Source organism: Macaca fascicularis, chromosome 3 (genome assembly GCF_037993035.2).
Source record: "Macaca fascicularis isolate 582-1 chromosome 3, T2T-MFA8v1.1".
Lineage (NCBI taxonomy): Eukaryota > Metazoa > Chordata > Mammalia > Primates > Cercopithecidae > Macaca > Macaca fascicularis.
The window spans coordinates 176546401-176573795 of record NC_088377.1 but is presented as its reverse complement, the minus strand read 5'-3'; the positions used below and the strand labels follow the sequence as shown (position 1 = coordinate 176573795).

The following is a 27395-nucleotide window of genomic DNA, read 5'->3' as shown; positions in this document are numbered from 1 at the left end:
GGTGCCTGTAGTCCCAGATACTTGGGAGGTTGAGGCAGGAGAATCGCTTGAACCCAGGAGGCGGACGTTGCAGTGAGCTGAGATCACACCACTGCACTCCAGCCTGGGCGACAGAGTGAGACTCCATCCCAAAAAGCAAAAAAAAAAAAACAAAACAAAAAATGAAGTCATAGTTTATAGAGTAAATACAGTTTAATAAACTTAAAGTTAATTATCTCCATATATCATTATGTATATATGCACTTAAATATCTCTGATTACACATATGATCACTGAACATATATTGACAAAAGTAGCACATAAGACACTCATAAAATAGAGATATGTCTGCCTTCACACAAGAGTACTTAAATACACACTGACTTGTCTTGAGTTTCTCACGCTAGAACTGAGACAGAAACATGTATCGAGGCATTCTGCCGCTCCTCTTTCTCCCGAACTTTGCCCAATTAATTTTTTCTCTTCAATTACTTACAAAAGTCAGTGGCTTTCTGTGGTAGGTAGAATAACGTTTCCCCCAAATCTCCAGAACCTGAGAACATGTTAATTTGCGTGGCAAAAGGGACCTTGTAGTTGTGATGAAATTAAAGGCACTGAGATGGCGAGAGCATCCTGCATTGTCCGGGTGTACTGGAACGAATCACATGGCTCTTTAAAATCAGAGACCCCTTCCCAGCTGTGGTTAGGGGAGCTATATCTTCGGGGTGGGCAGACAGTTAGACTGGTGATGGCTTTGAAGATGGAGAGGGGGTCCAAGAGCCTGAGAATGTAACTTCCTCTAGAAGCTGGAAAAGGCGAGGAAATGGATTCTCTCCTGGGGCCTCCAGGAAGGAACACAGCCCTGCTGACACCTTGATGTTAGCCCAGTGAGACCTGTGTCGGACTTCTAACCTATAGAACTGTACATAATAAGTTGTGTTGTTTAAAGCCACCAAATTTGTAGTTATTTGTCGCAGCTCTGCGAGAAAGCTATCACCTCCTGATTCCCTCCTCCCCAACCCCCCACTCCAATTCTGAGGTGACAAGTATAGTTTTGGCATATTCAGAATAGGTTCATAAAATGGAATAACCTAAAAAAAAAATCTGTGGTTCTTTCTGGTCAGTGTTTTCCATGGAGGAGAGCAAGAATTTAGTGATCTTCCACACATGTGCAGAATCCATGTACAGAAAGTGTGCTAATTGCCAGTTGTACACAGGATGTCCACCAGGCTATTTCCCTAGCTGCCAAAAGAGGGAAAAGGAAACAGTGCACACCCTCCTTTGTTATTGGGGGCATGCATTTGGGAAGCAGCCGTCTGTCTTTAGTTTGTGATAGTAAAACCCAGTGGTGTTATAACTCGTGCTACCTGGTAGGCTCCCAACATGGGAACAGTGAAGAGAGAAGTGAGTCTTGGACCTGGTTCAGACACTCTCTGGGAACAGGAAGAGCACAAAGGCCAATGAAAGACAGGCAGTGCGGGAAGATGCATGGAGATAACAAGTGAATCACAAGCTCAGAGCAGGGCTGGGCCAGGCAAGTGCTTCCAAGAGTCCTCTGAGACCTGGTGGCTGGGGCTGGAGAGGCAAGGTGAGAGGATTGAGAAATAACAATCTAAAGGTTATTTGTGCACAGTGTTCTGGTCCTGCCGAGACCTACAGGCCTGTGTGCTTTCACTGCATAGCAGAGAATGGTACCCAGTGTCCAGCTGCCAGAACTGGTGTCTCTGAGAAGTGAACTAATGACTATTCATTGGCACCATGAACAAGTGGGCCAGTCATCCTTCAGCAAGATAATAGGTATTGTGAATTTGATGATGCTTCAGGACTCTTTTACTAGGAAAAATGAAAGTCTGGGCCACTCTGAGATTACTCATAGCATCCTTTGTTTCTGTATACTTTATTGTTTAATTTTTCATCAAAGAGATTCTGGGCTGGGAAGGTTTGAGGAAGGTCAGTGTAATAGAAAGGAACAGCTCCTACCACAGGGTGGTCCTTTATTAAGAAAATATGATTTTTAAAAAATAACTTTACTTCATGGAGGTAGGAGACCGGACCACATGATCTGTTCCAGACTTTAGAGTCTGCAGCGGTTGTTTAAGAATAGCTTCTACCTTGGAACAATTTCCTAGGGAAAAAAGAGGTATGTGGGAAGCACTGTGCACACACCCTAATGCACTTATGACACACATGCACACACAGGCACACACATATACATGCATGCATACGCACACATGCACAGACACATATACACACAGGCATGCATACACATGTATGCACACACATTTGCATGCATACGCACACATGCACACACATACAGACATGTGCACACAGAGACACACATACATGCATGCATGCATATGCACACATGCACACACACAACATGCACAGAGTCATTCACTTCCTACAGAAACTCACATAAACCTAAGGGAAATCTACCACTAGGGAGGCAACAGTACAGGTAGTATAAAGGGGACATTTGAAAAGGCTGTTGGAGATAAATTTTCTTATGAAGAAATTCATAGGCTCCATACTCTTAGAACTAGGCAAAAAATCTGGCCTAGACAGCTGTTCCCCCATCCCAAGGTGAACAGGAATGTAGGTAAAGGAGTTTCCATAGTCACAGGCAGCATCTCTTTCCTCCTTTCTGTTGGCCTCTCATCGTCTTCCCCCATAGCTGATGGCATCTCCCATCCCCTGCCTCTGCCATGACGTTGAATATGTTCACTTAAACTATACTGCTCTGTAATGTCCTTTGATATTGAATGTAGGGGCTGCTGTGGAAAAATCACAGTTTACTCCTCACCCTAGTCTGCCAGTGGTTCTTCGTGGCCTGTGTTGATACACGTTTCTTAATTATTCTTTGCCTCATCTATCTCTAGGCCTGTAATAGGGGCTTGGGTTGTGACACTCCCTTATTATCCTTATAATGGTGACCATGTAGTTTTATTTTGTCACAGCACATTCCTTTTTGCTTTGCTTCGCTTAGCACTATTGGAATGTTTACTACAAGCAAGTCATTGCACTAAGTGCTGTGGGGGATGCAAAGATAAGAAGGGCAGTCCCAAAGGGAGATAAGACATGTATATAAAAATTCTACTACAAGACAGAAAGTGAACAGTACTCTGAAAGCAGTAGAGCTAAAGAACTTCAGTAGGTGACATCCTGTGATCAAGGTCCCAGTGTTTAATCAGTCTCACGCTCAATTTATCCTGTTATCGAACTAGATTTCCTGTTGCTGAAATAGAAACCTACTTATCTCTACGAGGGCCACAGGTATTAAGTCATCCTTTAGTCTCGTCTTTTCTAGGCTAGACGCCAATGCCTATTTTCCATCCTTTTAATATCAGCCTGACTATAACAACTCTTCAAACAGGAAACCAAAATTGGACATAATAAAAGCTGACCAAGGCCTGGCTGAAGTCCCAGTGCTGCCTGCCACGTTCCTGTTAACACATCCTAACATCATTTTCACATTGATAATAGCATCTCTTAGAGAGATCATTCATTCAGTTTTGTGCTACATCCAGGGTTTTTGCTTTTTCTTTTTTCTTCTCCAAATGAATTGCTTTGTAAGTCCTATGCCCACGCTTACTCCTTTTGCTTCTCTGAATTCTCGTGGTTCTTTACAAACCAGTTCCTGGCCTCACCTCTATGAAGTCTTCCTGGATTTGACTTTATTTCTTTCTAATTTATCTTGTTAGGGAGAGAGAAACCAAAAAGCTTGAGCCCACTCTTTTTTTTTTTTTTTTTTTTTTTTGAGACGGAGTCTCGCTCTGTCGCCCAGGCTGGAGTGCAGTGGCCGGATCTCAGCTCACTGCAAGCTCCGCCTCCCGAGTTTACGCCATTCTCCTGCCTCAGCCTCCCGAGTAGCTGGGACTACAGGCGCCCGCCACCTCGCCCGGCTAGTTTTTTGTATTTTTTAGTAGAGACGGGGTTTCACCGGGTTAGCCAGGATGGTCTGGATCTCCTGACCTCGTGATCCGCCCGTCTCGGCCTCCCAAAGTGCAAGGATTACAGGCTTGAGCCACCGCGCCCGGCCGAGCCCACTCTTGTTTGCATGTTATTTGAGAAATAATTATGTTGCAATGTGTGAGTCAGCCCCTCCAGCCAACTTGCTGTGAGACTCCCTGTTTCTGTTTAAACTGTCTTGCACCAATTACTTAGGCCGACTCTCTAAGCTCTTTTTAAAATCCAGGGTTTTTAAACAACTGGACTATTTTCTTTTCTTGAAAAGTTTCTATCTGAAAAGGATCATGCCTCTAACTCCTTTCTGCCCTCCAACTTGAAACGTATCTTTAAAACAACAAACAGTGCTTGGAAATAGCAGGGCTCTAACGATTTTGAATGAATGGTGGCTGGTGCACATCTACAAAATCCTGGTTCTGGTCTCAGTGAAAATAATAATAATATCTGCTTTACATAATTCCAGGAAAGAAGTGTGTACATGAAGAATGTGATTTTGACCCATAAGAAACTGAATCTAAGCCATAGTGCTATATTTTAGAATGTAGATTTGTTGTTCATAGGTACGGGTTGTGAAGGAAATTATTATAAGGACTCAGGAGATAATTCTAGTGCAGAAGAAAAGGTCAAATCTTCAAAGGAAGCATATATTAGTTCATAAGCCACAGAATTCTCAGGGTGTACCACTCTTGTTCAAAGTATCTAAATATTTCCACAACCATAAATTTATTTGCTGGTGTCCACTTTATGCATCTGGATATTAAATTTACACATGGCTTTTATACTGGAATCAAATCCAGATTTTTTTCCAGTGAGTCTTAAAAAATATTGATTTCCTTCTTTTTGGGGGGTTCTGTTATATTTTATAATCACATCTGACTGGGATCAGCACTTGATTATGATATCTATAGATAGAAATAAATGTATGGTGCCAGGCGTGGGGGCTCACACCTGTAATCCCAGCACTTTGGGAGGCTGAGGTGGGTGGATCACCTGAGGTCAGAAGTTAGAAACCAGCCTGGCCAACTTAGCGAAACCCCATCTCTATTAAAAATACAAAGGCTAGCCTGGCATCAGCTACTCCAGAGGCTGAGGCACGAGAATCACTGGAACCCGGGAGGTGAAGGCTGCAGTGAGCCGAGATTGCACCAGTGCACTGTAGCCTGGGTGACAGAGTGAGACAGAAAGAAAAGAAAGAAAAGAAAAGAAAAGAAAAGAAAGAGAAACACAAATACACAGAGTCTTATTTATTCATTGTTCTTGTGTATATACTTGTTTTTACCAAATAAGTTACAGTGTAACATTTTTGCTGGAAGGGATATTTCCTACCACCACTTTTGCACCTGATACAGCCTAGAAGGGTGTTTGTATGTAACAGATGGCCAGTAAATACTTGTCATTTGTTCCCTCTGGGGTGAAGAAGGACAATGATGGAGTAGAGATGCTGCTTGTTCTTCCAAAGGTTTCTACAGATTAGCCTTTTTTTTTTTTGGAATATTCATAACAGTTCTGCACCAGAAATTGGATCTTGGGAGTTCAAGAGTCAACAGGTATCAGGAAGATTGATGAACTCACAGATGCACAAGAGACCGATGCCATCATCTCTAGTGCCAATTAAGATAGAAGAAATGCCGTCTGTCTTCAGTGCCTGGAGAACTCCCATTTCCCAACCAGGGCACCTCCCATTCCCCAAGCCAGGATGTCAGGAAGCTGCACAGTCAATAGAGACTTCTTCATGAGCGTAAAGTCAGAGCAAAGGGAGGTGAAATCATCACAGGTAATATTTTACCCAAGCCAAGGGGAGACATGAGGAAACACTTCTCCAAGTGGAGAGAATACTTTTCATGTCACAACTCTGAGATTCAAGCCATAAATCTCATGTCACCACCCTGAAACTCAACCAACCCTGAGTTCAAGGTCTGTCTCATTTGGATATTCCTAGATCCCCAGGGCCAAACCAGGTCTTGAACTTGGCAGTCATGCAGGTTTCTACTGGCCATTCCTTTTTTTTTTTTTTTTTTTTTGAGATGGAGTTTTGCTCTTGTTGCCCAGGCTGGAGTGTAATCGTGTGATCTCGGCTCACTGCAACCTCCGCCTCCTGGGTTCAAGTAATTCTCCTGCCTCAACCTCCCAGGTAGCTGGGATTACAGGCATGCACCACCATGCCCGGCTAATTTTGTATTTTTAGTAGAGACCTCACCGTGTTGGTCAGGCTGGTCTCGAACTCCTGACCTCAGGTGATCCACCCGCCTTGGCCTCCCAAAGTGCTGGGATTACAGGTGTGAGCCACCGCGGTCAGCTTCTACTGGCCATTCTTTCTTTATACTCATTAATATTGTGGATTACAGTTGGACTCCACTTGCTTCAATCTGGGATACCTAATGCAATTTGACCCTTATGCATTGTATTTCTCAGAAATGCTCTTCTGTAGAATCTTAGGTACCTTTATGATGGTAGCCTAAGGCAGGAGATTAGAAATAGAGTAGGAGAAGAAAGCTTTTCCATTTTAAGATGCTATTTTACTTTGACGTTATTGAGCAGTGAAATCAAGCTCTTATTAAGATTAAAACAAGAAAAGCAAATGGGGCCTTTTTTAATCTCGCTAATTTATAGAATAACAACCAGCCTGGCAGGTTTTTAAGGGAAAATATTTAGTAAAAAAACATATTCAATTTTCTCATTTCAAAGCCAGAAGCCATCTGGAAAGCTTTTTAATGTTAACACATTATGAAGACAACAACAACAAAAAAATAAAATAGATGATACTTAAAAAAAAAAAAAAAGCAGACAGTCACTTCAAATTTGAAAGCCAATGATCTGAAATATGAATTCAGCTTTCTAAAATATGTTGCAAAGTAGAGAGGGCTGAAGTAATCTGAGATTCTCCTAGGTATTTTAGAATTCAGTCTTTCTAGGATAACTTCAAATTACCTTTCCTTCTGACCTTTTCCCAGTAGATCTAAGAATCAAAAATTAAGCTGAAAGGTAAAAATACAATTCTGAGGCTATTCTATTGTGCTTCTGGGTCTATGTATTTTGAGAGTTCCAGTTCACTAACTTTATTTGAATTACAAATTTTATGTTAACAAATTAACCAAAGGGTATATTTTATGATGAAGAAACTCCATTTATAAATACTCCTCCTCCTTCTTCCAAATAGCACTACTCAAGGAGCATAAACCATTTATAAAAATGCTCGACTTTACTGGAAAAAAATAATTAAGTCCTCGTATTTTGATTAAAAAGTATTGGGCTCTAATGTATTACTTCATTCTTTTTCTTTTTTCTTTTTTGTTCCATCATTACATCCCAATATTGGAAAACCATTTACCATTTGGAATCTAAACTTTGAACTCAACTTATATGTTAAACACTACATTCTATTGTATGCTAAACATTCTATTATCAGAAAGAATGTTGATAAATACATGCCAGAGATTGTCCCTACCCTTATCCTACTTCTGCCCATTCTTCTGGGATTAACTGGATACTTTACTCCTCCTGACCACAAGCTTGATCTTTCATTAGAGAAATTTTTGATTATGCAGTTTGTTCACGGTTGGACTCCTGTATGTTTGGTATAAACCCTTTAATTTGATGATTATCTGATTTATAAGGCAGATACTAATTGCAGATATACTAAGGGCTTGAGTACTAGAGTAAATAGGCCAACAAAAGGAAATGGACTCTTACCAAATTCATATCGTTTGCCTCCACAATGCAACTAAATAAGCATAAGTGGTCAAAATTATATGTTGTAAAAGTCCAATTATCCTTAATTATCAAAGAAATACATGAGATAAATCTCTTCATTTCTCTAGAGAAAAGATATGGAGTTGAAATCGCAATGGCTTGAAGGCTCAGCAAAGGAGTGATGAAACCCCAGGAGAGGTATTGATGGTGCCAGCATTTAGAAGACACAACAAATGTCACTGACATTTCTGCCTCCCTCACAAGTAGCTTAGCAAATTTGTCACAGTTGTGCCTTAATACACAGATATGGACTAAAGTATTAGTGTTCATTCAACATTGTATGCTGGTCTTGGAGAAATAAAAATGAGTAAGATGTAGTTTCTGATCTACAGTTGCTTTCAGTTTGGTGGAGAAAACAGATATGGGAACAAATAAACATATAAAATAGATGATAATAGTTAACATACGTAAAAAGTGCCATGTAAGACCTAAGGTGGGAGTAGGGGTCTCCTAGTAAGCACAGCACAGTTTCCTTCTGATTGGGATAAAGCCAGAATTTTAAATCTTCTGCATTTTCTCCTCAACTCACATCTAAAGGAAAAGGGAAGATAAAATGGCTTTGGCTCTCCTAATCTGCAATTGAGGTCCTAAGCCCTCTCCAGAGGTGACAGGCTCTAGGCAGAGTGACGGTGACATTTTATTTCATTGTGTTTCCTCAGCATCTGATTTTTGACTGCCTGACAGCCAGTCAGCTAGCATAAGGTAGTAGGGTAAGAAGTGTGAAAATTCCTTTGAAACGTAGCACATGACCAGCATGAAACCTGCAACTCTCCATGTAGTTAATATAGAAGTGAATCCAATGTAATCACCCAGGCACTTCAACATGATAAACGTATGTCATGAGCATTACCCTTTACACTTTCGATGACATTTTTTCTATATCTTGCTTAATTTTCTCAGCCACCCTGAGAAGTGTTAGTTCTCTTTTATAGATAAGGAAACCCTGATCTGCTGAACTTTTATCCGGTGTCTTTTCTTTTGTCCTTGATTTAAAAGACAATCTCTTCAGCAGGAGTTAGAGGACATTTAGCTCTAATGTGGTAATAAATTGAGAGTGGGGCTTCGTACAATGCAAAGAAAAGAAGTGCCAGAGTTGCAGTAAATGACAGGGTTTCCGGATTTGACCCTGCCACTGACTGTGTGCTCTTGGACATGTTGCTCTACAGACTGTCCAATGATTTGGGCTTCCAACCCCCTTTCAGAGAATGTAGGAAAGACAGCGTATGTTAATTTCTGATGACATAACCCAACTGGACACCAGAATCTGTGTTCTAGAAGTTATTCTGCACTTCAGGCAGAGTTCTCATGGGAAACTGACACCTTTCTCAAGGGTATATGTCTCTGATTTCAGCTCTACCATAGCTCTGACAATGCCACAATGAGACATAATTTGTATGACGTGAGGCACTTAGGGACTAAAGGATTTGGGAATTTCTCCCCGGCCTCAGTCTAGAGTTTTAAAAAACTTCATTCTGTTCAGTTCAAAAGCTACTGGGCATCTGTAGCAATGATAATCCCTAGGTAGCCAGGATATGCTATGAAGATGCTGGCTCAGGGAAAATACACTCTCATGGTTAGATAGGAAGAGTTAAAGGATCTTAAAAGGTAGTAGCAGGAAGGACAGGAATCAGATATCAGTTCTTTCTACATCACAATTTTTGCCTAAGACCTCTTAATAATAGGTCCTTTCTCATCTTCATCAAAGGACAAATAGTGAGGGAATATTAGATCCCCCAAATGAGCCCCCACTAAAAAAAGATCAAGATCTACACAACAGTTTTGATTAGAGAAACAGAAGAATTGTTCAAGGAAGGAGTGGGCAGAGATATACATGTATTGTATCTGCCAATCATGCCTTGGGAAAGATGCAGTGTGATTAGACCTGAGGATGCTTCTTGTCTTTGAATCAGCCTGATAACCCATCACCTCATCCTGCTTGTTTGTTTGCTCACTTCCTGCTCATTTTTCATATTAGTTTCTTGAGTCTCCCCCCACCTCCAGAAAACCTTCCAACAGTGTAAAGTTTTCTGTGGGAATAAAAAATGGGTTGACTGCTGTTATTCTAAGCGGGCACAGTAGTGCTACTAGCTCCAGAAATAAAGGACTCTTTCATTACCTAGTTGCTTTGGTGCCGGCTCTGAGTTATCTAGCTTTTATATGGAGAGCCCCATGAAGCATACAAAATTCCCACCGGACAAAAAGACCCAGGCTACCCTTAGAAAAATAAAAAGCACATATTGAGCAATCCGCTGGAAACTGTCAGCTGAGTTCCTAAATGATACAGGAAAACAGAACCCAGTGAAGATGTGACATGGGATAGTCCATGTCACCCACAATGGAAAATATGAACATTGGAAGAATTTCCTATTCTAAACAATGTGGGGTTTAAAATACACTCTCTGGAGACTCTCCTGAATGTACAGGCTTGTAGCTGCTATTTATAGTGACCGATGTGTACTTTACTGAGATTTTTATCCCAACAAAGGAACTGTATGTGATGTAGGGAGTTATTAAAATGGAAAATAAGCCCTCACATTCTAACCTAGTCATTGGTACTCATCTCAAATGCAATGTCAAGTCTCACTAAAATAGATCAACTAGAAGGAAGGCCAGTAAAAATTATAAAATACTTTAAAAGAAATTTAATTTTGAAAAATATTCAAGTCTACCTACCTGGTAACTTCCACCAGGCTAGCAAAACGTTAGAAGCTTATTCAAATGGTGAATAAATACAAATGGTTTCTAATTAACAAATTAAGCTGTTCAATGTAAGTGAATGTTTTTAAAGTTATTTAAAAGGTTTAAAAAAGTTGTACTCTCCAGTGTTTAAAAACTAAACCATGGAATGTAGCTTACATATTTAACATGTTAACCAAACCCTTTATTTATAAATAATTCAAAGTTGTACTTTACTAATATCCCTGAATAAATGATTAAAAATTCAAAAACAGTCTGAGTTAATGCAGATTTAGGATAGGCTAAAAACTGATCTTCCACTGCTGATGAATAGTGCTCATTAGATAGCAAACTAGTGGAAAGAACTGATTTTCTTCACAAAATATGCACATGATTCCTCTTTAACCTGATTCACAGATGAATGAGAATCCACTTACACAGCCACCACATTGGTCCGACATGCTCATGATTCACGCCCTGTGGTACTTTCTTGTAGCACCATTTAGGGACCTTTGGGATAATAAAGGTCAAGAACTTCCTTGGAAGACTTGAAAGCAACTGAAGTCATCATTTCTGTCTGCCAGTTCCACCTGACCAAATGACAGCTGCAAATGCAGATCTGTTACTCCTGCTGGCCAATGAGAAAACCAAAGGGCAAAAGAGAGAGGTTCAATATAAATATTGGATAGCTTTCATTACTTTTTTTTTCTTTTTTTGAGACAAGGTCTCCCTCTGCTGTCCAGGCTGGAGTGCAGTAGTGCAATCATGGCTTACAGCTCACTGCAGCCTCTAACTCCCAGGCTCAAGTAATCCTCCTACCTCAGCCTCTAGAGTAGCTGGTACTACAGGCACACAATGCCACATCCAGTTATCCAGCTATTTATTATTATTATTATTTGTAGAGATGAGGTCTTCCTATGTTGCTCAGGCTGGTCTCAAACTTCTGAGCTCAAGTGATCCTCCCACCTCAGCCTCCCAAAGTGTTGGGATCCCAAAGGAGTGAGCCACTGCACCTGGCCTATATTTTTATTTTATTTTGATGAGAATTCTTTGTTCACACTGTATACTTCTTACAACTTTAGACAGCATAAGAACATTTGTCTTGTGTGTTTATTTTTATTATTTCTTGAGGCAAGGTCTCATTCTGTCACCCAGGCTGGAATGCAGTGGTGACATCTCAGCTCACTGCAACGTCTGCCTCCCGGTTTCAAGTAATTCTCCTGCCTCAGCCTCCCCAGTAGCTGGGATTACGGGTGTCCACTATCATGCCCGGCTAGTTTTTGTATTTTTAGTAGAGAAGGGCTTTCACCATGTTGGTCAGGCTGGTCTCAAACTCCTGACCCCAAGTGATTTGCCCGCCTCAGCCTCCCAAAGGGCTGACATTACACGCAGGAGCCACCATGCTCAGCCTGTCCTGTGTGTTTAGAAAGACAAACTTCTTGCCCTCTCAGGGAAGTGGGCTCTTACTGACACCTTTACCTGAGAGTCTGGAGAGAATCTTTGGAATGCCTGGATCCCAGGGCCCTGGAGAAGCTAATACCTAAATTCGTATGATCTCATTTCAAATTTTATTTTTAAATAAATGAATTATTCAGGACACCGGTTACCACTGGGGGTGGGGAGGTGAAGGGAAGGGATTGGAGAGGAGCCTGGGGCTTCAAGGGCATTGGAAATGTCCTAGGTCTTAGGCTGTGTGGTGAGTTTATAGGATATGCATTAGGATGAGTTAGAACTTCCATATATATTACATAGGATTACTTTGTATGCATCAGCTTTCTCATAATTAAAATGAATAAATTAGTAATTTGGGATATACTTTTTCAAAATCATTTGGTAAAAATTAGGCAAATGATTTTTCTTCTGTTATTATTACAATATTTATATATAATGTTGGCACTCAGAGACTTCTGGTTGATGCTTTAATGGTAATGAAACCATAGATTATGCAACATGAAAAGAGAAATTATAATTTCACAAGGCAAAAAGAGTATTTTAAATATAGCCATCCCTCAGTATCAGCAGGGGAATATAAATGCTACATACATAGTTGTTACACTATATTAAGAAATAATGACAAGGAAAAAAGTATGTACATGTTTAGCACAGATGCATCCATGGTAGGCCTAACTACGTTTTTGATCTGGGTTGGTTGAATCCCCAGGTAGAGAGAGCTGACCATACATGATTAATTAAATTATATACACACATACACATATGTATATATAATTGTGACAAAGACCTTGATATGTACCAGACTATTGTATGCTTTTGTCTTGATTTCAAACAAGTAGGGAAAATGGAAAAGCATTCTTGATAATAAAAAGGTAAATTTTCTTTTTATATAGAGACCTTTATATCCATAATTGTCCCGTCACTTTCAAGGTAGCTGCTAAAACAGATTTGAAACAGAGAAGAGGTTAGACACTGAGCCATCTGACACATGCAGTTGTACCTTGTTCAGTGATACCCCAGGTGGTAGCTGCCAAAAGGCTGAGTTTCCTGGGAGGTGACCCCAGAGAGAGCTTTTCTGAGAGCACCTTTCTTACCATGTCCTTCAGCCAGCAGAAAAACAGCAACGAGAGGTAACAGACTGAGCACTAATCATGTTTCAGGAATTGCCAAGCACTTTATAATCTGCATTAAACCTTATAAGGAAGAATTGTTCCGACGACCATTTTCCACATGATGAAATAGGCTGAGAGGTGGAGTAGAACCACCCTTAAGAATCCAGCTGGGATTCTGGGATTTGAATCCAAGTCTTCATGACTCTAGATTCTACTCTCTGAAAGGCACCAATGGGCTGAGAGAGGCGGAGTAGAACCACCCTTGAGAATCCAGCTGGGATTCTGGGATTTGAATCCAAGTCTTCATGACTCTAGATCCTACTCTCTGAAAGGCACCTGTCCCACTGCAAATCTGTCCCATCCTCCCCAAAGATAGTAGTGATAAATGTAAAATAATAAGTTTCTCTGTTAAGAATCAAATCAGTTATCTTTTTCATATTTAGAGAGAAAAGTCATTTGATGAATTTTCTAAAAACTGGTAAGAATGGAGAAATCCTACATAACTTAGTTTCATAATTAAGCTTTGTTTGAAGAAATCATGCTAACACAACATTCACCAATTAAAAAACTTCTAAAATTGATGGAAAATGGGATTGTAGTAAGTCCCCATAGTTTTTTTGTCCTTGTTGACAAAGATGGCAAAGTTTGATTCCCAGTTCCTGACAATTAACTGGCATCATTCTGCCTATCCACTCATCTTTCTTTGTTTTTCACTTTATTCACTGTAATCTGACCTAATCTCCTTTATTTAGAAATATTATCCATAATCGGTTTTTAAGTTTTAAAAAGCACTCTACATGCAGTACATTGTAGAATACACTCTTTTCCAAAAGTATGTTTTATTTTCCTAATCAATAGCCATAGACTTTTTTACAGACAGCAAAATGAGGATAGCTTTGTTTGTCCAGGGGCCCACACTATGCAAACAGCTTAGCTGGGTGATCTTGAGGGGATATGTCTCCTAGGCTTGAGTTTCTTCATATTTAACAGGCAGTTTTAAAATTCATTAGATCAGGGATTCTTGGCCAGAAGGCATCAGCCCCAGGAGGTCTGCGGACGGAGGTTCATGATGCCACTGAATGTAAGTGCCAAGTTTGGTGGGTGCATATGTGCATTTTTCTTGGAGGAGGGTCCAGAGCTTTCATCAGTGCCTCAAAAACAGTGTGTGGTCCAAAACTGAATACATAACGTTCCCCTGCAGAAGATGATTCATAAGGTCAGAGACAGCCTTAAGTTTTTAAGAGTGATGATGTGACTAAGTCCCTGTCCTAATGATGTACAGTCTTGCTGAAAAAAGTCCAGTGAAAAGTCAAGAATAGTCATATCAACAGCCTTCTTTGCCTTAAGCAGGGAAACTCGATCTTCTCTGTTTCTATTTTTCTGTTAAATGGGAATAACACAGGAGATTTTCTGAGGGCAAACAAAATAATGACTGTGCCTACACATGTTAGCCATTTACCTGAAGAAGCATAAAAAATAGTTCAACTAGGCACAGTAGTCTTTGTTTAGTCTATTGCTGCTGCAGGACTTTCCTTAGTTCAGCTAAAGACAGGGTTCTTGTCTGTCCCACGGCCACGAAAATTTGGGCTCACAGACGGTTTAAAGGTTGAGCAAAGCAGGATTTTATCGGGTGAAAAGCAAGAAAAGGGGGAAACAGGGACTCTCCCAAGGCCAAAGTCCCTCTGCTAGAGCACTTCCCGCCCGCCATTTGAATCCCCCATTCTGCACAGGAAGAGGCGGGGCCAAGCTCCTCCCAGCTGCAAACCTCGTGAACTTCCTGAGACTCCACCTCAGTGGGCAGGCTGGTTGGAGTTTCTCCAGGGACCCCCTCCCACCTGGCTGTCTCATTGCCGCATAACTGCCGTGAATGAATTTCCCCCATCTTGGGGAGCTATTTTGCCATTATGGAGATTATGGATTTTCAGCCAAGACCACCAGTTAAAACATGAAAAATTCCATGGATCAATTTGTTTCAGTGGGAAGGCTTTGAGATTTGGGGCAGGCAGGGAGAACCAGGTTGTAGTCCCTAGCTATAGGAAGCTGAACATGTTACTTAGACTTTCAGACTCAAGGATTCCTCAACTGTAAGTAAACTATCCAGGTCATAGGGTTGTTTGGATGATTAAATGAGATAATGTATATAAAGTATATCACCTAGTACCTGGAATTTGGTTGATGTTAAACAATTGATGGTTCATTTTCTTATTAATATTAGACAAAAAATTTGGCTGATAGTTTTTTCTACTTGCGAACTATTTTTCTACTTGAGAACTACTCTAAACTTTTAACGTGAAATTCAGAGAGATGTTTTAGACATTATATTTAAAATAACGAATATGTCATTCATGAATTAGAAAATCAGCCACATGTCTACAATATGTGATTTTGAACTCCTCATGGAGCAATTATATTTGCCAGGTAGACTTCAATGTTGCCAAGGGTTTAATTCTTTCCCAACTGCAATAAAAACATCTCAGCAAAGTCAAGGTCAGTATAGAAAAGAAGCTTTGTGGTGAGGATGCAGGAAGTTATAATGACCGAGATGACAGAGACATAAAATTCGTATTCAGGGCCAGGTGCAGTGGCTCATGCCTGTAATCCCAGCACTTTGGGAGGCTGAGGCGGGCAGATCACGAGGTCAGGAGCTTGAGACCTGCTTGGCTAACATGGTGAAATCCCATCTCTACTGAAGACACAAAAAATTAGCCAGGCGTGGTGGCACATGCCTGTAATCCCAGCTACTCAGGAGGCTGAGGCAGGAGAATTGAACCTGGGAGGTGGAGGTTGCAGAGCCGAGATCACTCCACTGCACTCCAGCATGGTTGACAGGACAAGACTCTGTCTCAAAAAAAAAAAAAAAAAAAAAAAAATTTGTATTCAGTAAAATTTTATTTTGTACCAAAAGCCTACCAAAACATTAAAACAATTTTAATAATAACATCTAACATTTTTTGAGCATATAGTATATTCCAGGCATTGTGCTAATTTTTCTACATCCATAGGCCAACTAGTTTAATCTTTTTTTTTTTTTCAGACAGAGTTTCACTCTGTCGCCCAGGCTGGAGTGCAGTGGCGTGATCTTGGCTTACTGCAACCTCTGCCTCCCGGGTTCAAGCAAGTCTCCTGCCTCAGCCTCCCAAGTAGCTGGGATTATAGGTGACTGCCACCATGCGCAGCTAATTTTTTGGTTTTTGTTTTTGTTTTTGTAGTTTTTAGTAGAGATGGAGTTTCACAATGTTGGCCAGGCTGGTCTTGAACTCCTGACCTCAAGTGATCTGCCCATCTCAGCCTCCCAAAGTGCTGAGATTACAGGCGTGTGCCACCGTGCCCAGCCTAATCTTTACAATGACTCTATGAGGCATTTTTATAGATAAATAAAAAGGAGCAAGAAATATTTAATTTATCACAAGGTAACCCAACTAATAGCTCTCCAAGTCAGGATTTGAAACTAGGTCTATCAGACTTCATCACTCACACACCTAACTACCACATCATCCTCCCTTTCTCTAGGTGACAGAGGATTGTTAAATTATAAGTGTTACATATGGAAACAAACAAACAAAACAAAACAAAACAAAATTGCTTTTTAATATGTAAATGTATGGACTTACATATTTGTTACCTTTTTTTTTGCAGCTAAGAATGCAGTGATGGATCAGCATGTGAGAGACTTAAGAATCTAGATAGTTAATTTTTTGTACCAAAATTGGTTATTGAATGGATGCCACTTTGGGTAGATCCTCAATTCTTGATGTTCTACTGGCAACCATAGCATAGGATAATTTTAGGTTGAGAGGAATTGTTAGGCTAGTGGAAATTGGTCAAAGTATGTCATCTTTACCTATAAATTGACAAAGGTAACAAATAATGTCTATTTAGAGTGAGTCAGAGAAAAAAGTACAAGAGGGAGAGGATATCAATGTGTATGTGTATTTTTATGTAACTGGACACAAACAAATAAGGATCCCTATACATGGAAATTATCTACTTCATCTTGTTCATGCCCCTACATTCAAGTTGGACTGAAACTAAAGAAATAGATTGCAAAAGTATAAATAGATATCAAAACCTATAATTTTTATGTCAAATAGATATGAAACCTTCCAGAAATATTTTTAAATGTCTTTCAAACCAATTGCTTGAAAACAAACCTTTTTTTTTTTTTTTTTTTTTTTGAAGTGGAGTTTTGCTGTTGTTGCCCAGGCTGGAGTGCAATGGTGTGATCTCGGCTCACTGCAACCTCCACCTCCCCGGTTCAAGCAATTCTCCTGTCTTAGCCTCCTGAGTAGCTGGGATTACAGGTACCCACTGCCACGCCTGACTTAGTTTTTGTATTTTTAGTAGAGACGGGGTTTCACCATGTTGGCCAGGCTGGTCTCGAACTCCTGACCTCAGGTGATCCACCTGGCTCAGCCTCCCAAAGTGCTGGGATTATAGGTGTGAGCCACCGCGCCCAGCAACAGATCTTTTAATTTCAAGGTATGTTGTGACTCACACCTGTAACCCCAGCACTTTGGGAGGCCAAGGTGGGAAGATTGCTGGAGTCCAGGAGTTCGAGACTGGACTGCACAACATGGTGAGACCACATCTCTACAAAAAATAAAAAATAAAAGTAAAAAACTGGATGGCAAATTCTAACTTTCTTTTGCCTCCTGGAGTGATCAATTTTCTGAGAGAATTAAAGGGAAATTTTGAGCAAATATAGCTACTTTGATAATTTAGTTTCAAAGGAATATTGTATTCAACTTAATGGAAAATAATGTTCTGATGATAAAATAACAGAAATTTCATTTTAAAAGATTTTATTTAAAAATGTCAAGGTCCTGATGCTAAGCATGTTGAGTAAGTGTGTGTGTTTGTGTGTGTGAGGGGGTGTGTGTTGTATAATCATTGATTGGTCATTTCTATTAAATCACGTAAAAAAGTCTCAGTGATACAGTTCTGGGAGGGGACTTTAGAGACCCCATGGATTTTTTAAAATTGCTTCTTTTTATAGTGTAGTAAAAATGTTTACTTTCAAATGTCTAATCATCAAGCTTATTTCAGAGGCCCATAAAAAATGTATGAATGATGACAACAGCAAGTGTTTTCATTCCCTTTATTTATGGCTGTGAGCTTCTGAATCTGATAACGTAACTCTACATTAGGGGCCTTTCTTCTGATCAGTGAGAGGAACTCATGTTGGGTGCAGAAAGCAGGTGCTGGGAATGTAATGAGCACATCTTGGAAAGTGAGAGAGCCGCTTGTTGGGGAACCAAGCCCAGTGTCGGGCAAAGTATGTCTGCTGGAGATTTTCTCATGGATAAAATCTTCGCTGCTGGTTTCTCAGAAAACACATCACAGCTCCTCAAGCCTGTTATCCCAGCACTTTGGGAGGCTGAGGCCGGTGGATCACCTGAGGTCAGGAGTTCGAGATCAGCCTGGCCAACATGGTGAAACCTCGTCTCTAATTAATACAAAAATTAGCTGGGTGTGGTGGCATGTGCCTACTCGAGAGGCTGAGGCAGGAGAATTGCTTGAACCTGGGAGGCGGAGGTTGCAGTAAGCAGAGGTGTTTCCACAGTACTCCAGCCTGGCCGACAAACCGAGACTCCACCTCATAAACAAAACAAAACAAAACAAAAAACAAAGAAAATAACCCACAGCTCAACATCCTTTCGGCCAAATTTTAAAAAATCACTTAAACTGGTGCTAATTCTTCCAGCTGAGACAACGCAGTCCTTCCTCAAAAACTGTTACCGATCACAACCACTCAAAGCTCTTCAATCAGTCACGAATTCCTGCCTTTCGTCTTGCCTATGGTGCTTGTGTCGTCGATGATGTGCAAAACAATAAACAAGCCTTTCATATTTTTATTTTTTATTTCCGTGTTGTAGAGAATCAAATTAGATAATAATAATTAATAATGAGTTTATTGAATGTTTATTAGATGAATAACACTGTGTTAATACTTTCATGTATTATCTTTTTACATCCCCACAGAAACCCAGTGAGGTGGATACTTTTATTACCCGCATTTTGTAGAGGAGGATACAAAAGATTTGAAAGATTGAATAATTTGGTAGATCCCCTAGTTAATAAGTGGCAGAGCTGGAATTTGACATTATAGCTGCCCAATGCTGAAGCTCATGGCCCTTAACTGCCAGCTATGCTGCCTCCCACTATTATACATCTGGGGGTTGCCTCATTCATATCGAGCATAAATGTTCCATTCAGACATAGCTAGTTCTGGGGCCGGCGGCAGTCCATCTTTACTACACACACATAAAATGTGTAACTTTTTTTTATACTTGCTGAATAGGAAGAGAACTGGGTTTCTCTCTCCCTCTTTCCTGGCCAGAAGTATGTATTTCCTGGTGATGTAACAGCACATGCACACATAATCCAGAGCAGACAGATTAGGAGGGCAGATGGGAAGAGACATAGAAACAAACAAATCGAGTGTTGATGAAGATGCACGTGGACCAGGGAAGAGGCACATGAAGATACACAAAGGAATACAGAGATGAAGGCAGAGGAGAGAGATTGAAATAAAAGACAGAAACAGAAAGGGAAGCAGAATATAGCTTTTTTAATTTTAATTTTTATTTTTTTATTTTTATTATTTTTGCTCTATCGCCCATATTGTAGTGCAGTGGCATGATTGTGGCTCACTGCAACCTCCGCCTCCCAGGTTCAAGTGATTCTCCTGCCTCAGCCTCCCGAGTAGCTGGGATTACAGGTGCCAGCCACTATGCCCAGCTAATTTTTTTGTGCGTGTGTTTTTAGTAGAGACAGGGTTTCACCATGTTGGCCAGGCAGGTTTCGAACTCCTGACCTCAAGTGATCTGCCTGCCTTGGCCTCCCAAAGTGCTAGGATTACAGGAGTGAACCATCGCATCCGGTCAGAATGTATCTATTTAATTTTTTGCTCCCATGAGATTGGTGGAGAATAATAAACAGCGAAACTACATTTTTATCTATTTGTTCAAATGAGTAATTGCTTTTAAAATATAGTTTAATTTGAGATGTGAGCAAATAGTGCCTTTTGCTTAGAAACAATGCATTAAGGATTTTCACTGATTACCTGCTCATTCCATTCTGCCTACTGAAATTTTTTTCTCCCTCTTTCAGTCACGATTGCTCTAAAGTTACTAATCCCCTTAGAATAGGAGCTTAGTGACCACTGGGACACTATCTACTGGTGACCACTGATTCCTATGGTTCGGTATAGTATCTTGCATTTTGAAGGTATTCAACATCTGTTTTTTTTTTTTTTTAAATGATGAAATGAAGTACTTCCTTCCTTTTTGCCAAATCTGAAGATCTTATCTCAAGAACTCGGATGAAAGACAAGGACAAGGTAATGGCATAAAAGTTGCACAGGCTAAGGGGCAAGATAAAGAAGGAAAAACTTTTTTTTTTTTTGAAACTGAGTCTCACTCTGTCGCTTAGGCTGGGGTGCAGTGGCATAATCTCAGCTCACTGCACCCTCTGCCTCCCAGGTTCAAGCGATTCTCCTTACCTTAGCCTCCAGAGTAGCTGGGATTACAGGCGCCCACCACACACCTGGATACTTTTTGCATTTTTAGTAGAGACGGGATTTCTCCATGTTGGCCAGGTGGTCTCAAACTCCTGACCGCCCACCTCGGCTTCCCAAAGTGCTGGGATTACAGGCATGAGCCACCGCACCCGGCTGGAAGAACGTTTTTTGATGCACTACGTTTGCAGACGAGGTTATTTGAAATGAACTGGGCTAAAACCCTTAGAAGGAGATATGTGGACGATAGAGTCTCAGGGCAGCTCGGATGCAGTGAGTAAATGCCAGTCCCAAGCACATGCAAGCCAGCATGGCACAAAGCCTGCAATTAGCTTGCAAAATAGTCTTTGAAAAGGTCTATTTCTGAAGAATAAAATGTGTAAAAATTCGGTTTATTTTAATCTATGGTTATAACACCGGGGAAAAGGACAAGTTTTAAATTGTTTATCATTTCAACATAAAACTGCGCCTGGTAATCAAACTCAATACTAATAAAAATAAAAAGAACAGGGTATTTTTATTCGGAAAGCTTTTATGGGTAAGGAAAGTCAATGGACTTTCTCTTCTCTGTAGTACTCCGTCCCCCACACTGTCTGCAAGGGTGAAGTGTACAAAGGCTGTGGGTCCTCTTTAATAAGTATGAACCCATACGGGGTACATGTTATGTTTGAGGATATAAAAGTATAATTCCTCGATCTTTACTTGGTTTTAGATAGGTTGAAAAGGATTAAGCACACATTTCCCAACACTGTTACTCTGTGGGTCTATTCTCAGTACCCAAAATAGAGCCTGTTTGTGGAATAGATGCCCAGTGAAAATGTGTTGAGAGTAAGTGAATGAATCTGCAGCTCTGAGCCTTGGAGCCACTCTATTACCGGTAGTTGGTAACTGCCCTCCAGATCAGGGATGCAATCTTTGTTTTAGTTCCCTAAAATCAAAGAGAAGTTAAGTCTTCTCCCATCTGGGCTCAGGTATACTGCATAGGGCCATAGAATTATTTTTTTTCAAAATAGAAAATTGCCTTAATTTTTATTTGGCTTTAAATAAAGTAACATATGATCGTTGTAAAGAAATATCTACAATACCAAAAGCAAAAAAAAAAAAAAAAAAAAATTAAAATGACCACCAATACCCCAGAGAAAATGGCTAGTCTTATTTTAGAGGAGGAAGCCAAGGTCTGGAGCTAAAGGAAGAGGGACTTGCTCAGGGTCTCACGTGCCCTTTGTCTTCAGATCAAAACCATGATTTTAGATGGCCTTGATTTCTGCTTCTGGCCACCTATTTCCTGCACACACCCTGCACTTTCCCACCAGAGCTGACTGAACCATAAAGCCTGACTTTCACTATTCCCATAAATGATCAGATTTTACAAAATTCTGAAGGGTGGACATGGACTTACCAAATCTCAGAATAGCAGAACTAGAAGGTTCACCTTGAAACATGGAAAGGTAAACTTAGTACGAGTATAAGGAAATACATAAGTACTACTCTTCCTTAAGAAGAAAGAAAGAGCGAGAGAGAGAGAGAAAAGGAAGGAAGGAAGGGAAGGAAGGAAAGAAGGAAGGAAGGAAGAAGAAGGAAGGAAGGAGGAAGGATGGAAGAAGGAAAGAAGGAAGGAAGAAGGAAAGAAGGAAGGAAGAAAGAAGGAAGGAAGGCAATGAATGGAAGCAAGAAAGAAAAGGAAGAAAAGAAGAAATAAAAACAGAAAAGAAAACAATATAATATCCCAAAAGAAGTAATACAGACAGAAATGTAAGTTAAACAAGATTAGGATTAATTTGTGTAAGTTTATTTTAGATTATTCAGGGTACATAAGATTTACTGTGTACATTCCTTTTACATCTGAATGTAAAAGAATGAAGAAGACAAATTAAAAAAGAAGACAAATTAAAAGAAGACAAATTCTTCCACACAAAACAAAAAAGTCGAAGGAAGAAACCATGTAGCTGTGTGGTCAATTCTTAAGCAAAGTCCTGAATCTGAAGAAATTGGGTTTATTCACTCTAATGACATTATGGCTCTAACCACAGCAATTTAGTTCTGTCACACCTCTGTCAATGATTCCCTGACCCCCTGTTCACATGGAAAGGAAAGAAGCTGACAATGGCAATCTAGCCTGATGCCCAATGTCTACATCCCCAGTCCTGAGCCTCTCTAGCCACAACTCTATCAGGCCTGCCCCTAAACCCTGACCTGTCTGCTTTCTGATTCTGTTACACTTTGGTTTACTAGCATGCTGTGAGGTACATAAAGGCAGGAACCATGTCTACTTCTTTACCACCATTATTTTTCCCATCCTTAGCACACTTAAACCTGGTTAGTGCTTAATAAATAGTTGTTGGATGAAGATATTTTGTAGACTATCATGAGAACTTGAGGTGAAATAACACAGCATTGGAAGGAATAAGAGGTGTGGTTCACTGAGCCCAGCCACCTCCCACAAGACTTCCATGTCCACCATGTCCACTCAGCACTGAGCCTCATACTCTCCCTGGTTCTCCCCCATCTCCCTGGTACATTGTCGACTTTGATGGTTTCCATTATACTTTGATGATCGCTCACTTTTTCTACACTTGCTTTTTTGGGAATATCCCTTTAGCTTTTGTACTGGCACCACCATACTGTGTCTGCCCAAATTTATTTCTCTAATAATGATTTCTCTCCCTTTTTGAACAAAGAGTGAAATTTCCTATCTCCACATGCCTGCAGGAAATCTCTTTTTGGATGTGGTTTCTACCTGAAATTAAACACTGCTCCTCTGACCATTCAAGAAGGAAATCCTCCATTTGGGACAAAGCAGAGGCTTTCCTTCCAGCTTCTCAGACGTATATTCTTTGGAATCGTCTCTAAGTTCTTCGCTCTCTTAAAAGGTTTGCTAATTCTCCCTCTGTAAAGACTCTCATATTTGATCTTTCTTCATTTCCACACCCACTGACCTGATTCAGGCCCTCATTATCCTATATTCCATACTATCTCTTCCAGTGCTGGTATCCCCATATTCTAGTCCACTGTAGATAAGTTTCTCTAGCATAGTGCCATCACACATAACTCCCTTGTTAAGTCTCTGTCTATTCCTTGTATAGCAAATAGGAACAGCCAAGATATACAAGTCCAGTCCATTTTCCCTCAAACACTCAACAGGTTTCTTGCACCAGGATTCTTATTTCTACTTCTGCACTTTTGCCGGTGTCATTCCTTCACCTAGACAGGTTCCCTTTCCCTTTTCATCACCATCATTACCTCCTCCATGGCTCACCTCCACCAAGAAACTTTCTCTGACTAGTTCCATTGCAGGATGATGACTACCTTTCCTTTTCTTGGCATGATGGTTTAGCTCTGGCTATGCTGCTCTGTTGTTTCTTACTTGTTTGGCTAGTGGTAATGGTTAATAATAATAATAGCTATCATTTATGAAAAACTATCATTTACAAAAAACTACTATGTGTTAGGTACCCGACTAGGCTATTCATGAAGCTCAGTAATCTTCCCAACAATCACACAGGCTATGTAGATATTATGCCTATTTTATATATATGGCAACTGTGGTTTAAAGAGAAAAATCATTTGCTCAGGGCCACACAGCTTGTAAATGGCAGAGCTAGGATTTGAACCAATGGAATGCAGGTATCATCCATAGTGCCTTGTGGACATGTTTAGTCATTTCATGAATGGCAGCTGACTCTGGCCAAGTTTATCATAGGCAGTTACTTTATCTTCTGCTTTTGCATTCTCCATGCAAATAAGTAGAACATAAGAACAATACTTTTCATTATAGGTGTAAGTTTCCACTTTTCTACTTTGGGATCGTTAAAGAGTCATCTTTCATCTGTGCATTGGAGTTACTGGGAACAAAATCAATTTGATTTTAAGGTCATTGTTTAACATTTTTCTCTCTGTGAATGCCTCACCTGCTTTCTCAAAAGAACATCTGATTTAAGTCACATCAAATACCACACTGTCCTTTGTTCTGAGGCCTAAAATGTTAAAATATGCATTTATGCCCCAGGTTTTATATGCCAAAGCTTTATCTCCCCAGTTTGACCTCGTAGTCACCACTATAGAGGCCTCACATGACATGAACAGCTTCCAATTACACCCAGAATCTCCTCGGTAACATAGCCCACTATTAACCTGTACTATGCAGATCTGTAGAGTTCAATACTTTTCTAATAAGAATGAAAATTTTTCACAAGATTCATCCAGGGCTTTTTGCGTTTTTTTTTTTTTTTAGATTGAAGACTCTCATTTCCTAAATGGTTCCAATATTCAATACTTGGCATTTTCCTGTCATTTCTTATTATATAAGCTTTTTAAATCTTCACTCACACATTACTTTTGTCATTTAAGACATTCCAATGTGAAAGGTATTGATTAAATGCAATTATCAATATGCAATTATCAATTGATTCCTCTCAAATTTCTCTTTTTCTTGATCCTTGTTTGTTCTCCTTTTTTAAATGCTAAATTTAGAGTCTTAGCAGAAAAATTTTCCATAACTACTTTTGCGAACAGTTTGGTGTGCAATATGGCCTCTCAGAAGGATGGTCTTTGAGGCCTGAAACCAACGTTGTTAATAAGGGAATACAAGTATTTTTCACCCTAGATCCTTACCTTTCTGCTTCGAGTCGCATCTCCTCCCTCTTTTGCCTTCTAAGTTCTCTGCGACGTTCAAAATCATCCATGGTGTGATTTCAGGTTCAGGGAGACCAGATGACGTCTGGACCTGAAGGAGAGGAGGTAGAGTCAATATCATAGATAACTCAGTGTGTTACCTCTCTTTCAGTCACTGTGGACCCTCTCCCATTTGCCAGTCTCCTGATTTTTCTTTACTCTTAGAAAGCTGATAAGGTAGCCAGTGATCAATTTCTGACTCCTGAGCCAAGTTAAATTCAGTCTCATTCATGAATCTCTTAGAGACAAGTGAGTAAGATCCCAAGATTATATATTCTTTTAAAAAGACCTCAGGAGACAGAGAGGTTTTGAAGACTTGAAATATTGGTAGAATCACTTGAAATTCTACTGAATGATTTTGTTCTTTGTAACTTGCTGAACCCCAGACCAAAGTTATGAAAAAGTGAACAAAGAAGGAGGAAAACAGGAATGATAAACAGAAAAGAAAAGTGGCAAGAAGAGGAATATGTAGGAACTAGGAGAAAAGTGAAAGCGAGAAATAAAATAATACAGTATCTCGGCGTATAATGTGCATATTCTCAAAGAAGCATCAGGATTTTAATAAAGACTGCAGCAGTAACATCATGAATAAACATCATGAAGCAACATTTTTAAAAGCAGTTAAGTGGTGATCAAGCTGTTTTCCAAGTTCTAAAATCTCTGCTCTTTCTACGGATGTAACCCAACCATTTTACCCTTTCCTACCTCCTCTGTGATGGTTTTAATTCCGGAAAGACCTTCCCCTTCCAACTCTTTAAATGAGGAGCCCGTTTCCCCTGCGTTTTTGTGCCATGGAGTCAAGTATTCCAGAATTCCCCTGCAGCCCCCAAACCCAAAATGACTACCAGAAAGGGGGAAGCGGGCTCTTTTTGTCCTTGCTTTGTTTACAGAGCTGTCAGTGGTTAGTTAAACTCGGCCTGGAATCTGGCATTTAAGGCCTGCTTGAAGATTGTTTCCTGTGCGGAACGGGAGGCCTCCACTTCCTCTGGAATCCTAGACTCTCTGCTGCACTCGAATCACAAAAATATTTTCCAGCCCTTTCTGTGCACATGAGACAAGCCATTTGCCCTGTGTGAGAAAATAAGGAGCTGTACAAAACCTAAAGCCATCACACCTGAAGGCATCTTTGTTTGAAGGAGCAAAAAACAAAACTTAGATTCTGAAGCCAAGTTCAGAAACCTTAAATAAATTGTCCAATTCTTTTATTTTCAAATGTTTTTTCCCCTCTTAAAAAATCCCACAAAAACAAAAATAAAAGCTCAGCCAACAAAAGCAAAACTATACAATGTTTGAATTTTTCCCCTTTTTATCGTCTAAGGTGTTATTAATGTTGCTTATAAATCTTTAGAAATTCAAATCTTGGTGTTTATTTGGAGTTTTAAATTTTTGGTGTTTATCTATCTTACTCTTACCAAGAGTACTTCCTGAGGCTTTGCTAGCTGTGAAAGAAACAACTCATTTTCTTTCTTATTATTTCATCAACCATAAAGAAATTTTTCTACACTTTCCAATCTGGTCTACAATTATCAGAATGGAAAAAGAAAAAGTGATTTGAGAGTTCCCTAAGAGGCCATCCGAGGGCCCTTCTCCCTGGGGTAGGCTCCTGTTCTGACCACAGGGCAGGAGTGTGTGAGGACAGCCCTGTGGGCAGTAGGATCTAAACTCATGGACTCGAATGCCAGGTGTAGTGGGAGAGCAGACTCTTCTCTTCCTTCAGTGTGGTCTTTTGTTGCATATAAAGTGCCCCTTGAATAACTTTAGCAATAGCAAACAGACATGGGAAAAAGAGGTCCATCTATAAGCAAACAATTTTACCTTTTAAAATTTATCCAAGTAGCTTGAAGAGCATCCTCTAAGCCTCTGTCTGGTTTTTGCTCCTACCTCATCAAATTTAAGCTGTCATTCTGGCTGTTTGTCAGCAACAGTGGTTCTCAGCCTATACCTCTGGTGGAGGTGCTAATGAGCAGTGAAATGAATATCTCCAAGCAGGCTGGAGAGGTACATGGTCTGCAGAGCCCAGCAGTGTCTTGGAGTACTTAGAGGGAAGTGAAACTAACATCGTGAGGTCACTTCCGCAGGCCATCCTCACTGGCTCTCAACCCACACAAATTCTTTTTCTACTACCCATTCTCTTCTCCCACTTCTCACCTTCTCTTGCTTACTTGGGCACTTTTTCTTTCCCAGCCATAGAAAAACTACCTGTCGTTTGAGTGCTGCTGAGTGTATATGTGGAGGCACCCAGAGGGAGAGAGAGTGTGTGTGCCATTTCC

General features: G+C 40.2%; 1 protein-coding gene across 34 annotated transcripts in view; it reads right to left on the bottom strand.

Moving 5' to 3' along the window:
• The window catches only part of CALD1 (caldesmon 1), a 236492-nt gene that overhangs the window by 82946 nt on the left and 126151 nt on the right, over positions 1-27395 (bottom strand). For 30 of the 34 annotated variants that reach the window (XR_010585850.1, XR_012432882.1, XR_012432887.1 and 27 more), the window contains exon 3: positions 25066-25177. Coding sequence is in view for 20 of the 34 variants with exons in the window: in XM_074036017.1 (XP_073892118.1) it covers positions 25066-25136 (71 nt within the window). In the remaining 14 variants the exon portion in view is untranslated. Of the gene's footprint in view, positions 1-25065; positions 25178-25830; positions 25969-27395 lie in introns of those variants that run through there. The other 4 variants (XR_010585851.1, XR_012432888.1, XM_074036022.1 and 1 more) reach the window with 1 other exon arrangement.